General features: G+C 36.9%; 1 protein-coding gene across 1 annotated transcript in view; it reads right to left on the reverse strand.

Moving 5' to 3' along the window:
- LOC128988988 (guanine nucleotide-binding protein G(I)/G(S)/G(T) subunit beta-1) overlaps positions 1-16,074 on the reverse strand; it is a 50,203-nt gene that overhangs the window by 10,421 nt on the left and 23,708 nt on the right. Inside the window, exons 2-6 of the mRNA XM_054410827.1 lie at positions 10,609-10,697; positions 3,328-3,473; positions 2,485-2,655; positions 896-1,018; positions 135-264 (exon numbers count right to left, since the gene is read on the reverse strand). Of these exons, the coding sequence (XP_054266802.1) occupies positions 135-264; positions 896-1,018; positions 2,485-2,655; positions 3,328-3,473; positions 10,609-10,665 (627 nt within the window). The 5' untranslated portion in view covers positions 10,666-10,697. The remainder of the gene's footprint in view (positions 1-134; positions 265-895; positions 1,019-2,484; positions 2,656-3,327; positions 3,474-10,608; positions 10,698-16,074) is intronic.

Consider the following 16,074-nt stretch of genomic DNA (forward strand, 5'->3'; position numbering starts at 1 on the left):
GATAATTTGGAGCTTCCACCCTGAACTGATGCATTAACCGAATAATAAGTCCATGGAATACCAAAGGTTGCTCTAAGTGATAGTGGCACTGAAGCCGATAATTACATCGTCGTTGTGTGCAGCAATGTACTTACTTTGGCAGAAGCGTCGCAGGCGCCTGAAACGAAGGTACGCATGTCGGGAGCAAGGGACAGAGACATTACATCTCCAGTGTGGCCGATGAACGACGTGCATTGTTGTCCAGTCTCTATGTCCCACAGCGCACTACACACAGAGAAAACACAACATTACAAAACACTAGTGGCTTTGATTTAAGTTTTTCCCACAAAAATTGACGAGAGCTAGTGTTTTTTTTATGAGTGATGATGAAAACGATTTCATCCAATACCTAAGCTTCATTTTAACCAAAATCACAGGAAAACACTGACCAGTCATGATACTTTTTATACTAATAAGTAGTGATGAGTCAATACCACCGATCTACCTGTTACCTGAAAAATTGATTATCGATACTGATACCATTTTTTATGGTAAAACCTTTGCATCTTTTGTTACCGTAAATTAATAAGGATCAACGATCTTTAGGACAAGTAAGGTCGGCATCACAGTGTGTCATTGCCTACTACACAGACAAATATAGCAGTGTAGTTACTAAATAACCACAGGGATACTCCTGAAGTTGCCACAAGCCCACGTCTAGTCCAGCTCCAGCTAGTTTGGATGCCATTCACTTCATGAAAAAGTTTAGATACTAGTCACTAAGAGCTTGAACCAGACATCAGAAAATCAAACCAAGCTTTTACTTTTGTGATTGCAAAAAGCGTTCACAAAGATTGTGCGCTTGAAAATTCTTTTAACACAACACTTTCTGATTATTCTATACAACAATACTCACCATGACATATCTCCTGAACTTGTGACTATTTGGTTATCGTCGAGAAACCGACAGCAGGACAAATAACCTGTGTGACCGGGAAGTTCCCGACTAACTCGCACGTTACCTTCTCTCGTTTTCAAACTGAAACAAAAAAAGTCAAATTCAGAAACAGTGCTCAAGTGAGTAGTCTAACAATTAGTTTTTCTCATTCCTATTTGATAGGGGTGCTTCGTTAGCTACAATCTGTACTGGTATACTTAACACCATAAAGGAGGTTTTCTCTGTACAATTCACCCGCCTACTCAACTGATTTTCTCCATTGATGTATCATTAACACAAAGCTTATGATGAGCTTAGCTCTAAAGCTTATGATCTAGCAGATGGACGAATAACTAAAAGATCATTTCCTTTTGGGCTTCACCCCTGGCATTCAATTTATTTCTAGAGTTGCTTTTCAAGATTTAGTAAAGCTGAACGACTTTCTTCGTAACCGTTTACATGTTAATGGTAATTTAACAGCTGATTCTTCAGTAGAATGTTTACCAGTCTGATTGTAAAAAAGATAAAAAATGGTTTATAAAATTGATAGGCTAAGGCCACTTGAATAGATAATTGTAACATATGGATGTAGCTAAATCATACTTTATGGAATTTGTATAGACCTACAACTACAATGGCACAAAGTTTTGAACCTTCCTGATGTCACATTGGTACAGGTCGTCACCCAACTTGAACATAACACCTTACCACTAGTCCAGTTAACTCACCTGTATATGGAGCAGATGTTGTCGAGTCCACCACAAGCTACGTAGCTTCCTGATGGCGCATAGGCACAGGTCATCACCCAACTTGAACATAACACCTTACCACTAGTCCAGTTAACTCACCTGTATATGGAGCAGATGTTGTCGAGTCCACCACAAGCTACGTAGCTTCCTGATGTCACATTGGTACAGGTCGTCACCCAACTTGAACATAACACCTTACCACTAGTCCAGTTAACTCACCTGTATATGGAGCAGATGTTGTCGAGTCCACCACAAGCTACGTAGCTTCCTGATGGCGCATAGGCACAGGTCATCACCCAACTTGAACATAACACCTTACCACTAGTCCAGTTAACTCACCTGTATATGGAGCAGATGTTGTCGAGTCCACCACAAGCTACGTAGCTTCCTGATGGCGCATAGGCACAGGTCATCACCCAACTTGAACATAACACCTTACCACTAGTCCAGTTAACTCACCTGTATATGGAGCAGATGTTGTCGAGTCCACCACAAGCTACGTAGCTTCCTGATGTCACATTGGTACAGGTCGTCACCCAACTTGAACATAACACCTTACCACTAGTCCAGTTAACTCACCTGTATATGGAGCAGATGTTGTCGAGTCCACCACAAGCTACGTAGCTTCCTGATGGCGCATAGGCACAGGTCATCACCCAACTTGAACATAACACCTTACCACTAGTCCAGTTAACTCACCTGTATATGGAGCAGATGTTGTCGAGTCCACCACAAGCTACGTAGCTTCCTGATGGCGCATAGGCACAGGTCATCACCCAACTTGAACACAACACCTTACCACTAGTCCAGTTAACTCACCTGTATATGGAGCAGATGTTGTCGAGTCCACCACAAGCTACGTAGCTTCCTGATGGCGCATAGGCACAGGTCATCACCCAACTTGAACGTAAAGGAATTGCGTGAACTTTGTTAGTCGTGTAACTATCCCAAACTATGAGTTTACCGTCTTGTGAAGCGGACACTAGATTCCTGAAACAATAACATTAAAGATTAATATAATATAATGAAGTTGTCAATAATTAGTCATTACTCTCCTGAAACCATGCATGTTTAAACCAAATTATTATAATTTATCATTACTATAAGCCAGCAGTGCACACAAAGACGAATATGAATGCAATGAGACTAAATGTGATAGTGGAAAGGAGCGAAATAATCTGTGTAGCTCTATTACTGACTAAACTTACCTGTTTCTTAGCAAGGATCGTTTATTTAAAGCCAAGGACTAAGGTTGAGCCCAGTTTCAAGCCATCAAAAAGCTACAGACTTTTCTTATAATACAAATTATTGGGTTATTGAGAGAAATGATTGTGGGATGGGAAAGACGTCCTCGGTAGCTTTCTTACTGAATAAGACCAGCAGTTTTCTATAAAGCCCAACAATCTTAAAGGGAAGCTGGGTCAAGTTTTTAATCTTTGAAAGCTTCAATCAAGACCAAATCTTATTTTCTTTATTTGAAGAATATTTAGAGGGATGCTGGAATTAGGTATGAATGAACCTACCCACTCCACTTAGCTCAAACTTTGGAGGATTTATATTCCTGGTGGGTTTAGTTGTTTTGACGTTAAAACAGTTGTATTTTAGTAAAAGCTGAGGAGCGGTCCTAGCAAAGTAACGGTATTTGCCATCTCTAGTGCTTACCTGGAGTCAGAGCCCCAGTGCATGGCGTATATCTTGGCGAGGTGTCCACGGAGAGTTCTCCGTGTTCGCATCTGTATCCTGCCGATGGGCTCCATGTTGCTGGTGGCCTGCACCAGACTTGTGTCACAAGCTGCTTTTCTGGCATCCTGCAACATGACATAGCATTGGTCACGGAGGTAAAATAGTAAGACTTTTCCTGTCGCTAGTATTTTTAAATACACTATGATTCGGGAGGTAAAGAATCTCCTGGGCGACACAACTGTACGGTTACATTTGCTCCCACAGAAATGATTGCTATACATCTTATCACTCATTTGATTTCATTTGCATGTACATCCTCAAAAGCAAAATACAAACTATTTCTTTTTCCTTTTTGATTCAACGTCCGTTTAAATATCCAGGTCATTAAAAGACTATAGCAACCCAGCAGATGCACAGGCAGTGTTTGTCTATACAAATTATAACTATGGTAGCTACAAAATTATAAAGTTTATTAGATTTTATTAGGTCAGTTTTGTTAGTTTTATCATTCTCAAAATTTAAGTTCACAATTTTGTTAATTTTTCTCTGTACTGTATTCTTGATTACTTTATGCTTGTAAAACTTCATTGAGCGGAGCGAAGCGAAGCTCTTTGGGATCAACATCAATGCAATCTTTATAACACTTAAGCTCAATAAAGGCTGAACATATTTTAGCCAAACTTACCAAGGTTGTTTTGTCAAATGTTTGGATGGTTTGACGTAACCAATTTCAATTTTTTATAATGGCTATATTATTTTAAAGTAACTCAAAGTTTTAAATTTTAACATTGGTCTTATGGGTTGCCATGATGGTTACAAAATAACGACGTAAATGTAAACAAAACAAACAATCATGGCATATGTTGAAAATCAAGCCACAACCTGAAAAAAGTACGAAGAAAAAAAATTTGGATGATGACAACTGATCAAATGCCACAGAGAAAGTCTTAAGTTTACATTTAAGTTCCAGTTTGGAAACGACCACTGATCGAATGGGTACACGTACAGTCATAGATAAAACATTCTTCATTTATTGCTTTATTAATAACCATGAAACATGATTGCTCCGCTCAACTGGCTTTCATTGCTATGAAAACAATCGTGGTATATATTGTTAAAATTGTAATTATTTGTACATGTAGCGATTTAAGCAGAAGGAATAGATAATTCATTCCTCCCATTTTCAAATGACCCTATATCCTAACTGTACATTTAGATACCTAATTACCTATCTAACCTAACTAAGGTATTTAAATGCAGGGTAACGATATGGGGTCACTTAAAAACTGGAAGAAGTTCCAACTACTTACCCTTAAAAATAAAATTAGTTTGTATCCTTTTAATAATGAACTTTAAAAAGACACTAGAAATATGACAAAAGCTCAAGAGACCCTCTTTATAAGTGCATTACTATAATCTCTCAGATTTTCCGCTTAACTAGAATTTTGCCCTTTCAATTTGTAAAACAAAAAGCCGATAAAACCTACACTTTCATCCCAAATGGTGGAGTCCGCTGTAAATGTATGTCATGCTTATAATTACCTATAAAATGTCCTTACAAATTACCAATTACATAATTCTGCATATATGAATTATTTGTAAATATTGGTTAGGGTATATCTGGTCTACTAGTTAAAAAATGATTTCCTGGATGAATTGACTAGCAATCCTGTCAATCACTTACAACTACTTTATGGTACTAAAGTTATTGTCAAGGACAATTGCATTTACATACCACATAATATCTGAGTTTACTTAGTTAGTTTTAGCGAATTTCCCAAATTGGGAATAAACTATTACCATAGATTTCATAGTAAGACCTGGACCCGGGACCGATTTACTTTTTTGTTTTTATGTCTCCAGAGGCCAAAAACACCATCCGTTCAAATTCATATATGTATATCTCTACTAAAGGTCTCTATCCCGCGGGGAAAAAAGTGGAATTCCCAAAATTGTAACAACAATTTAGATATAACGTAAAATGTTCTCCATAACAATAGCATTGGAAGCCATACACAGCTGATTTTTGTTTACTTGAATATAGTTGATCACGCTATATTTCCAAGCCAAGTATTCAATACACACAGTTGGTTTACTTCTTATCCAATTAACTTTGCAATGCACTGTATCCTATATTATAACCAGGGTTAGACAACGTGATCTATAATTGAGACTTTTTGAAAACCAAACCAAAGATTTTTGTGTCAACTGTGAATGCTAATAAAACTGTTTATTTTGTATAGTACTTATTTACTTCCCTAAAGTTTCATCGGTATCTAACATTTAAAGGACAAACATTGGATTTCATATATATAGATAACAACAACCAGAGAAACTTTTTTAGACAAAGATATGGTGTACAGGCATATCCATCTTGACAAATAAATAGTTTGTTTAAATATTAAATAAGTTGTTTTACATTTTGAGCTTTTTAGGGACTTATGTCCCTAAGTGCCTCTGGTGTATTATGTACGTCTTGGTGTTATGTAGATGAGCACCGTGGGTACGGGGTTAATCCCCTTTCTTACAATATATATACACGAGGGGTTTTCAATAAAGACTGACAGTAGCATTCATGCAAGCAAACGAAGTAGCCTACAATAATTAGTTTTTTTTCAATTTGGTATGAAACATTTAAATATTGGCAACAACCAAATCAGCTGTTAATATTATAGCATACTTGTTGTCATTGCAACAGATTAATAAACAGTTGCAAATTTTTTGTCTCTTAATTTTACCATGGGTGATTTTCGTGAGCAAAGATATGCAATACAGTTTTGTGGAAAACTGAGGAAAAGTGCTACGGATACTTACAGGGTAGTGATACAATGAGTGAAAGAACAGACTGAATAGGTGACACAAGACTGATATAATGGATGGGAATCGTGTGAGCTGGAAGGTGGACCGACGCCAAAAAACAATGGTGATTACGGTCTTTAATTATCATGGTATGGTGTATACCCATCTTGTACCACCGGGTCAGACAATTAACGGGGAGTACTACATTTCATTGTTGAAATCCAAGACCACTCCCCAAAAAAGCGGCCCGACCTCGTCAGACGCTGGAAACTGCATCACGACAATGCTCGCCCCCATGTTGCCAATACCGTGCTTCAGTTTCTTGCCAAAAAAAGGAATCGAAACTGTGCTACACACCCTTAAGCCCTGATCTGGCTCCAAATGACTTTTTTCTGTACCCTCAGCTCAAAAAGGAGCTCAAAGGCTGGTGTCTCCAAAATGCTACTGCAGCTGTTAAGACTTTAGCGGCGATTTTGAACGTTCTGTCTAAGGAGGGCTTTGAACACGTCTTCAAGGAGTGGCAGAGGCGCTGGAACAAGAATGTAGCTTTTTATGGTGACTACTTAAAAGAAGAAGATGTAAATGTTCAAGTATAAACTTTTATATTAAATGTATTGAAAGAGTACTGTCAGTCTTGATTGAACACCCCTCGTATATAAAATGTGTCCGTTAGCACGACAACTCAAGCAAAAATGATCCAATTTCAATTGAATTTGGTACAAACTTGTAAGCCTACGTTTATTCGAACGAGTTCGCGAACCAGCGTGATCGGACCATCAAAACGGGGTTATGGGTAGATAAATGAAGTAACAAATAATTGGGTTTTCTCATTTTTGATCCTAAAAACATAAATTTAGCAACTTCTCTCTAAATCATTTTGAAGAGCTTAAAAAAACAAATAATTTAGTATATTGAAATGTTTTTGTACGGTTATTGGTTATGGAGAAGATTATAGAATTGTTAATTTTAAATTCCCATGTTATTCTTGTGAAAAATAAGTTTAAACTGTTGTAACTTGCTTGTTTATGGATATATTTTGATCACACTTGGCAAATGTATTTATTTTATACTAAGCTATCAATATTTTACAAAAAAAAAACACACACTTTTTTACCCTCCCTGTAGTAGCAAACCTAGGTAGCTTACTCGTTAAACCTAATGTTATTGAATTAGATGTAATAAAAAATAAAAAAAAGGCAAATGGAAATTCGCTTTGTCTGCAGGTTTGCTTTGGTGGGAGTATTTAAAATTAGGCTGAAACAATAATTATCAGTAGCCTATAAAAAACCCAAACTCCTACTATTTTAAAGAAATCTAATGCAATAGTCTGATTTACAAATACAATATTACGGTTTCAGAGGGGATTTATTATTTATTATTTATTATTTATTAATAATAATACATAATAGTGCAATTTATTAGTTAGTTTGCAGTATTTAGTGATATTGCAGACCGCAGCGCTACCCACTGAACTACAGTACTTAACAAATTAGTACAGATAATAGGCTCTCTAGTGAATACCAGAATAGCATTGCAGACTTGAGAATGATTATTGAGCTGCACTTCCTTATATTACCAAGATGAAGATGAAACTATAAAATAGGCCTAACCAAATTTTGTGTCATTAAAATAAGTTTTTGTAAATTTTAAGACAATATAACACCTTATAGTCTTAAATTTAAAAAATTCCATTTTTTACCCTTATAACACGAAAATTCCCAGTTCTTATTGCAGTCATTGTGTAGAGTTAAACAAATAATTTTGAGCCGTTGATTCAATTAAAGGTAACAAAAAATTTCCATAAAAACACATTTAATTATTTTGTACAAAGCTAGTATTATTTTAATAAAACACAATTTTCCCTGTAGGGGCAAACCTAAATTAGTTAAATCGTGTTCAATCTAAATATAAAATAAAACTTACTTTAAAGGATCTGTTTAAGTATAATATAAAATCAGGCTAAAATTTGCTTTATACTGCGCTGGCAGGGTATTCATGTTCACAATGTTCAAAATCCTAAATGATCAAAGAAATTGGGACATTCAATCATTTAAGGAGTCCATCGGATATTAGCTTTTAATTTTTTTTTTTGCCTGAAAATATTTTTTACATTAGCTCTGTTTTCTAAAGTTAGCTCAGTCTGTTTCAACTGCGTTTTCATAGGGAAGCTGGTCTTGTCGACCTGCGTTGCACTGATAAGGTTACATTTGAAGTCTACAGGTCCGAGGTCCAGATAACTAGAGAGCACGGTACATACTACTACAGTCACAGTGACGTGTACGGTGACGGTGTTATCAGCAATTACATAATGGATGGATTGACGGATTGCTGGCGGTGTGTAGTGGTGGGGGGTAAAGCAACATGGCGGACAGTTATTGATCGTCGCCGCAGCCCAGCCATCGCCGCCCTGACCCTACACGCTACACGAAACCGAAAGTGAACCTCTAGACCGAGTATCTACGTAAAGCCGAGTTGGAGTTGGGCGAAAAGTTGAATAACCCCGGCCCCAGCAAGCCTGCAGACTGAGTGAAATATGTGATTGGATTAACATTAAAATTAAAATAGTTCCCTATGTTAAAACGACCATAATCCTTACTTATAGAGTATAACATTAAGTTTAACGTGTACTTAGGTTTAGGTCCGATGCCACAGTGAAGGAAACCGCGGGTTTTTTATTAAGTAAAAATTAAATATCCGCCGCAGCAAACCTACACAAAAAGTGTCCTTAGGTTGGATTTATTCCCTAGGTTTGACAAGTACTTCGGTTGTCTGCTAAAAGGATTATAAATACCACAGCAAACTTGAAGATACTGTAATCAGAATTTCCTTTTGCCATATTTCTATCTATACTAAAACATTTCCTTGAATCCCTTTTTAAATACAGTAGTAAGATTTTTAAACGAGTCGGCCTACTGGGAAGGGAAAGTAATAGTGTTTTTAGTAAAAATCTATTTGCTTAGTATGAAGAAAATTTGTCAAATTGTATTTCTTACGAATGCATCTTCTTTTGAATCTTCTTGTAAATCAGAATGTCTATAAAATATTCCAAAGCAAATAAACAACTACGTATTGCATGCCTTATCAACCGACCCAGGACTCAAGGCCACTACTTGAACGTACTGCAAACAGCGAGTCGGTGTTCTTGTTCTTGCAAGCCATTATAAACAACGTTCCCTCCCATATCAAACAGTGCCTATTCATCCGCGGTGGATCCTACGGTGTATGATTTTGCGATTAGGCCTAAATAAATATAAACCAAACGTGATACCATTAGCTTTGATGTCAATCAAGCCAGTAAAACGTTAAATACTGCTACACATATTTTTTCCAATTTTTTTTTAAGTAGACCTAGATGTTACATTGTTTCCCTTCCAAAAACATTAACTGACCATAAGCACTGATCAAGAAGATGTTTATTTAGGAATAAATAAGTCCAGTTAATTGCTTTTGAACCCAAACATATAATGGCATTAGGAATTGCCCATACGCTTATCAAGGCTATTAAAATTGTGACAGAAAACTTTTTAGATAAATAAAACCCATACCGATTTTAGGGTACGGTACAACACTCATTCGAACGGACTTTTTGGTTTCTGGTGACCGTAAAGCGAACAAGTGTCGGGGTCCCGGTTGTTTACTGTTGGTTGTCCACACGGTTAATACGGACTACGGCAAGAACCACTTTAAAACACGAGAATATTCTGGAAGTAACTCTGGGAAATCAAACGCATTTATATTGCTACATACCTACGACTTGGTGAAATATTTCTTAAAAGCAAACTCTATATTTATAGTATTGTTAATTGCAAGCATGTCACTTCATATAGTTTTATTGCGATGCGTGTGTTTGTACCCAGTGGCGCCAGTCAGTCGTCGGTCGTGGTCGTTACACGCTACAATGCTACAGGTCACACTCTGCTTTGATAACAAAATACCCCTCTAATCGATCGTTTTAAAATATACCAATAAAGAGTACAGCACACAAACCGGAATAACCGACGACAGTAAACGTTCAAACGTTTTACAAAAAAAGAGCACTAGGCGTCACAAAAATGTAAAAAACACAAACATCTCTCACTACAGAGAATGTATTTAAAACGGTAATTTTTCTTATAACACCGCTAATGGGTTGTACTGTACCTATTAAAATATGATGTATTTTATCGTAAACATTCTATATTCTGAATATCATTTATAGATAACTTTAAAATCAAAACACTCGAATGGATTTTTTTAAATATCATCCATTATATTTGAAATCGTGCCTATAATGTACACAATAGTACATATTAAAATACCCTAAAGGTACAAAATGGTTGTGATTTGGCAACGTGTTAAGATTAATTAATCACACAAGCATAGATTAAGAGAAGTAGACATACTCCTGTCATTACAAACATATACATTCTGTCTATGCTCCTTTTATCTATGATACAAGATACAAGTAGGAGTTTGACTTACTCGGATGGCATTTTTTAATGTTTCTGCTTCCTGTCGTAGACTATCCAACTCATTCATACTTGCTCAGACGCTCTGCTAACCGACAGGAGCTGCAACACAACAGAACAACAAATAAATACAGGGTAAACAATAAATACCAACAACATCAATCAGGTACGGAGAATAGGGCGGCTTCTTTAGCCATTAAAAGTCAAACAAAGCAATGTAATCCCCCGCAACTGTATTTTTTCAAACGAGACTAACTAAAAATTATAAAGTTGTACAGCTATATTATACTGCATACATAAATACGGAGAGAGGAACGCGGAGAGCGGAATTGAAATTAACATGGCATTCCGCTCCGCTTCTAGGAAAACAGTAACATTAAATTGCCTAAGACAAGTGGAGTCCGCTCTCCGCGTTCCTCTCTCCGCTCGCCGATTCCGCGCTTAGGAAAACCCAGCTTTAACGATGTAGTATATTTCATCGGTGGCCCTTTAACAAGTTTTACGATCGAGGCGAAGCCGAGATCGGGAAATGAGCGAGCAACCCTAAGCTAAAACCTAACCTAATAATTAAATCGATAAATAATTTCTATACATGCGATTGCTGCAATCGAAATTTAAAATGGTTTACGACATTGGACAAAATGGGTGTTTTACTCCTTTACTCCCTAAATGGTACTCTAGACCCGAAATGCGAGTATACAAAACGACTGTTTTTACTGCAGTATTACGAGAAAAAGCGTAAACGCACCGCTTTTGTCAGTAAGTAAACAGAATATAATAGAAATAAAAACAAGAGTTTGTTAAATTGAAAATAATTTTTGCTACTTGAGGCTACATCTATCATATACCAGGTTTCTAACTCCGACTTTTAAGTCCTTTAACAGCCTTCCATGTATTGTTTCGCATTCTTATTAGATTATGACAGACAAATTTACCCAGTACCCAATCATTAAATTCGCAGGCTCTTGTTAATGCAATTTTATGATTCATTCGTGCTTGTCAAAGCTAAATCAAATCACCATAACCAATCACTCCTTCGCCTACTGTGTACGCCGAATTTGTGAGCTACGGTTAAATAAATCAAATCTCAACATAATAAAGATATGTCATTTAGTCAATCTGGTCGACGATTTCAACAAATGTTCGTGTTCAAAATTTTCTTTGGTAAAAATACGCACACGAAAATAAAGAAACTATTTAGTGGGTTCTAGAGTTCAGAGGCTGGAACTAATAAGAGGAAATTCAAACTCAATCGCCTGCACGTCAGTTAGCGCAGGTATTGTACATTACTGCATGATCACGTTCTATGGTCAAACGCTTGACAACACTCGCACTCATCTCCACTATCCAGTAAAGGCCGACACGTCCGTATAACAATACTCACTGTTCACTACATGTGTTTGCTGGACTCGCACCTACGCCTGGCCTACTCAAGTGTTTGCCGTCATTCACCTCAGTTCCCAGTTCGCTGATCGCTGCATTCTACTTTCTGCATTCCACATTCCACGACCGGTCTCGGCGAGGGCCGCATTCCACGGTAGCCGTCACGTCACTCACTTGTCCAACCTCCCCGCGGACTATCCTAATCACTTATTTAGAGCGGTAGTAGCTATAAGCGGATCAGACGATTCTACGTTTGGTTTTTAGAGGGTAATAATGGATAGAGAATCTACGTTACATAACTCTTTAGGGGAATTTTACGTTATACGATGTACTACTTTTCAGAAACTTCAATTGTCTATCGTTAAATACAAACGAGTTAAATAGAAGTAGTCGACGAGGAAACAACCACCAGTGTTTTCATTTACAACAGGGAGGTTATTTTGGAAGAAATTCTGTACTAGAGAAATATAAATATTTATTTCCCCTTTCGACTGACTTAGGACAAAAATATTGAGATGAAGTAGGAGGCATGCACTAAACCACAGACAAGGATAGGAATATATTTTTCCATGACTAAACCCACATTCGTGTAAAACTCGTAGACGTAATGTATGCAGAAAAATTAAACTGTAACAGTTTATGAACAAATTACTAAGCCTTGTCTACCCAAATACATGTGGTCACACGGTTAAAATTGGAGATTATCACCGTATTCATCTAATACTTTTAATTTTCATTGAAATGGCGACCATACAAAGTAGGTATTTTAAGCCTCCTCTTTCAGAACTGAAACGTGGCAGAAAATTAGTCAAAAGGAGAACAAGTTACTCCTAGACTAATAAACTTAAATGCACAAACATTAATCTTACACGCCTAGTCAGACTCTTCACACGCATACATTGTAATCACTGTACCGGTACTGCCTGAGTTCAATATTTTACCATGGCATCTTTAGAAATGTCCAAAATGACTAAGATAAATCAAAGATGTTCTACAAACAGATCCTTTAGAGGTTCGAAATAGCTACTGGTAGTGGTGTTGCTATCGACAGAAGCAATTAGTAGCCATTTAGCCTCAAATATCCCAGATACTCAGTACATCGACCTCACGAGGTTATTACAGGGAGCTTGTGTATTCCAAACAATGAGCTCATTACAACTCAACTTTTAAACTATCAACAACATTTAATTCCTAAAATTATAACATAACAAGTATTTCATTCATTATCGTTCCAGGTGTAAAATTGGTCTTGCTTCGTGTACTAGGGATGATTTTTTTCACTTTCTTCATGAACTTTATGTTAGGCCAAGAGGGTTGAGGCATTATCACTGAGATAAAATCCATTGGTGATTGGCGGGATTCGAACCCGGGACTTTGAAGGCTGAATCCCCACATTCTACAGTACCACTAGACCAGGTCGATCTGAGGCTGGATTATAATATTAGCATATAAAACAAATAGGAATGTTGAAAAAGTTGCAAACTGACAAATGAATTACAGTATCGCTACTAATCCATGCACACACACACACACACAACTGATTTTTATGGAATGGGATTTGTTTTATATAATTTGCATTTAAGCGTGTAGTAGAAGATATGTTAAAGAAAAATAATGCTTTCGTTGAGTTAATACTTCTGACATTTTGGGACCTGCGAGTTAAATATAACGTAACTTTGACAACTCATTTCACCAATGATCCACGACGAGAGGAACAAAGTACACAATATTGTTTATTTTATGAATAGATATTTTGATCAGCTACCTGTCTGAAGAAAATTTAGCATTTCTGTATGTATTCAATAAACTGGTCTCATTTGTAGTTTTGCATCTCCTGGCTGACATGAGGTGAGTCACGCAAACCTGGTGCACTTCAGTTTATCTGTTAGTTATATTACTTAATTAACTACTTGGTAACTATATAGGAATAAATTTGCCCCCATTAACAATCAAAGCGTGAAAAACTAATGAGAAAATACAAGTTCAACAGTAACAAACTCCATGACAAACTCTTTAATCTATGATCTCTTTAAGAAAAACTGGAAACAAATGGTCGAAATGGATGGGATTTGTTATTAATATTACGCAAATTTCTGTTATTATTTCTACTTTTGTTTATTATTATTAAATAAACTAGTCAGGAATGGAAAAAGAAAACGAACAATATTATAACTATGAAGGCAGATAATAGATAAGTAAAAGTACTATTAAAGGAAGTAATTTGGTTGATCTTTTAACTTTTCCTAGTCTATAAGAAGTTCAAGACTTCGAGCATCAGAATCGTAAAAAAAATTTCGACTTAAAGTACCCTCTTATCGTAGATGGTGGATTGTGGATTATGGGTGGTAGTTGTTGGATTGGGAATGGTAGATGGTGGATAGCAGATGTTGGATTGTGGATGGTAGATGTTGGATTGTGGATGGTAGATGGTGGATAGCAGATGTTGGATTGTGGATGGTAGATGTTGGATTGTGGATGGTAGATGGTGGATTGTGGATGGTAGATGGTGGATAGCAGATGTTGTGTTGTGGATGGTGGCTAGTAGATGGTATAGTAGACCGGACGTATGACCACTGCTGGTTACTGTCCAGTGTCCAGTTTGCGTCACAGGTCTGTTATCGCCTGACGTGTCCTTCACACTACGCGTTGTGCATCTTTACTCACCGACTGCAACGCCGACACCGGCCAATGTCCGGTAGACAATATACAGAGTAGGGCAAAACTACGGATACTCCCTCTAGTTCCTCTCAACATTAAAGCGTGCAAACACCAGGGAAGACTTTATTTTTTCTATTCGCACTTTAACTGTCGTCAGGCAAAACTCACGAAATCAATCACGAATTTACTTAGAAATGGGATAAAAGGTCAGTATCAAGTTTTCTCATTGTAGAATGATTACTACTACCGTAACAAACAATTCCTTCGTGTTTTACCCCCTGGTTTCAGTCCACAGCAGTCTGGCCACTATCGCTAACGACAGCCACCACTAATGTATCGATGTTTATAAAAACAACACTCACGTAAGGCTACAATCACGCCAACTGCAACCAACAACTGTGTACGGTGTAGGCCAGCTCAGTGCTCACTTAGTCATGGGTAGTAATCATCTACGTATTACGTATTGGCCATAGATTATACACTTCCTAGAGACTATTTTAATAATGCTTCCAGACCATTTTAAGACCAAGCAATCATTCAGTTCCCTGGAGGTATATTAAATTATTTCATGTTTTATTTGCAATAATATAGCACACCGTCCTACTGTTTTTGTTTATTTTACAATTGCGAAGGAACTGTGGATCAATATTAGTTTGATGGACTCCTCCTACGCTAAGTTTTTTTTACTACGTTTAGAAAGGTGTGGGAACTCCTTTCGTTTTCCAGTGACCTAAATCTACATTTACCTATCCATCCTAACCTAGATGTATTTGGCCCACATATTATATTTTATATCAATTATATCGATTACATAACCTTAAGGTAATAGGTTATGAACACACAGATAGGTCACTTGAAAAGGGAGGATTTCCCTCACCTCCACAAACGTCGTGTAGTCCAAACACTTAACGTTAACTAAAATTATAATATACTATCCTTTCCCAATGGAGTAGATCGAAAAGACGAGTGGTGGCTCCAATACTCCCAGGGTTGCATCGCCTTCTGCTTCAAGAAGTACCAAAACAATCTCATGACAGGTAAAATTATTTCAAGAAAGTTAATCAATGGAATATTTGTAAAATCTAAATCCCCCTGAGGATTATCATACTGCCAAAAACCAACGAAAATGTAAACAAATAAAGTATCTGCTTTGATGATTACTGTAGTGAATTTGGCTTTTAATTATTGTTATTTCACCTTTTCACCAACACAATAACAATCTTTCAGGCGTGATTATAGGTGTGCTTCTACCATAAAATGTCAATTGCATATTGTTGTCCCATCTAAAAACTTGTTTTCAAAATAACATAGCTCCTTGAACAAGGTGTGTTACTAAATTGTATAAATACAGGCGAGGGAGACCACATGTGCTCAATGTATAACGGCCAGGTCAATAGAAAAACAGATCAACTTAAATCTCCCTATTTTTACCCCGTAG

This window comes from Macrosteles quadrilineatus, unplaced genomic scaffold (assembly GCF_028750875.1).
Source record: "Macrosteles quadrilineatus isolate MER2022 unplaced genomic scaffold, UCM_ALF_1.0 Scaffold_3__2_contigs__length_128488019, whole genome shotgun sequence".
NCBI lineage: Eukaryota > Metazoa > Arthropoda > Insecta > Hemiptera > Cicadellidae > Macrosteles > Macrosteles quadrilineatus.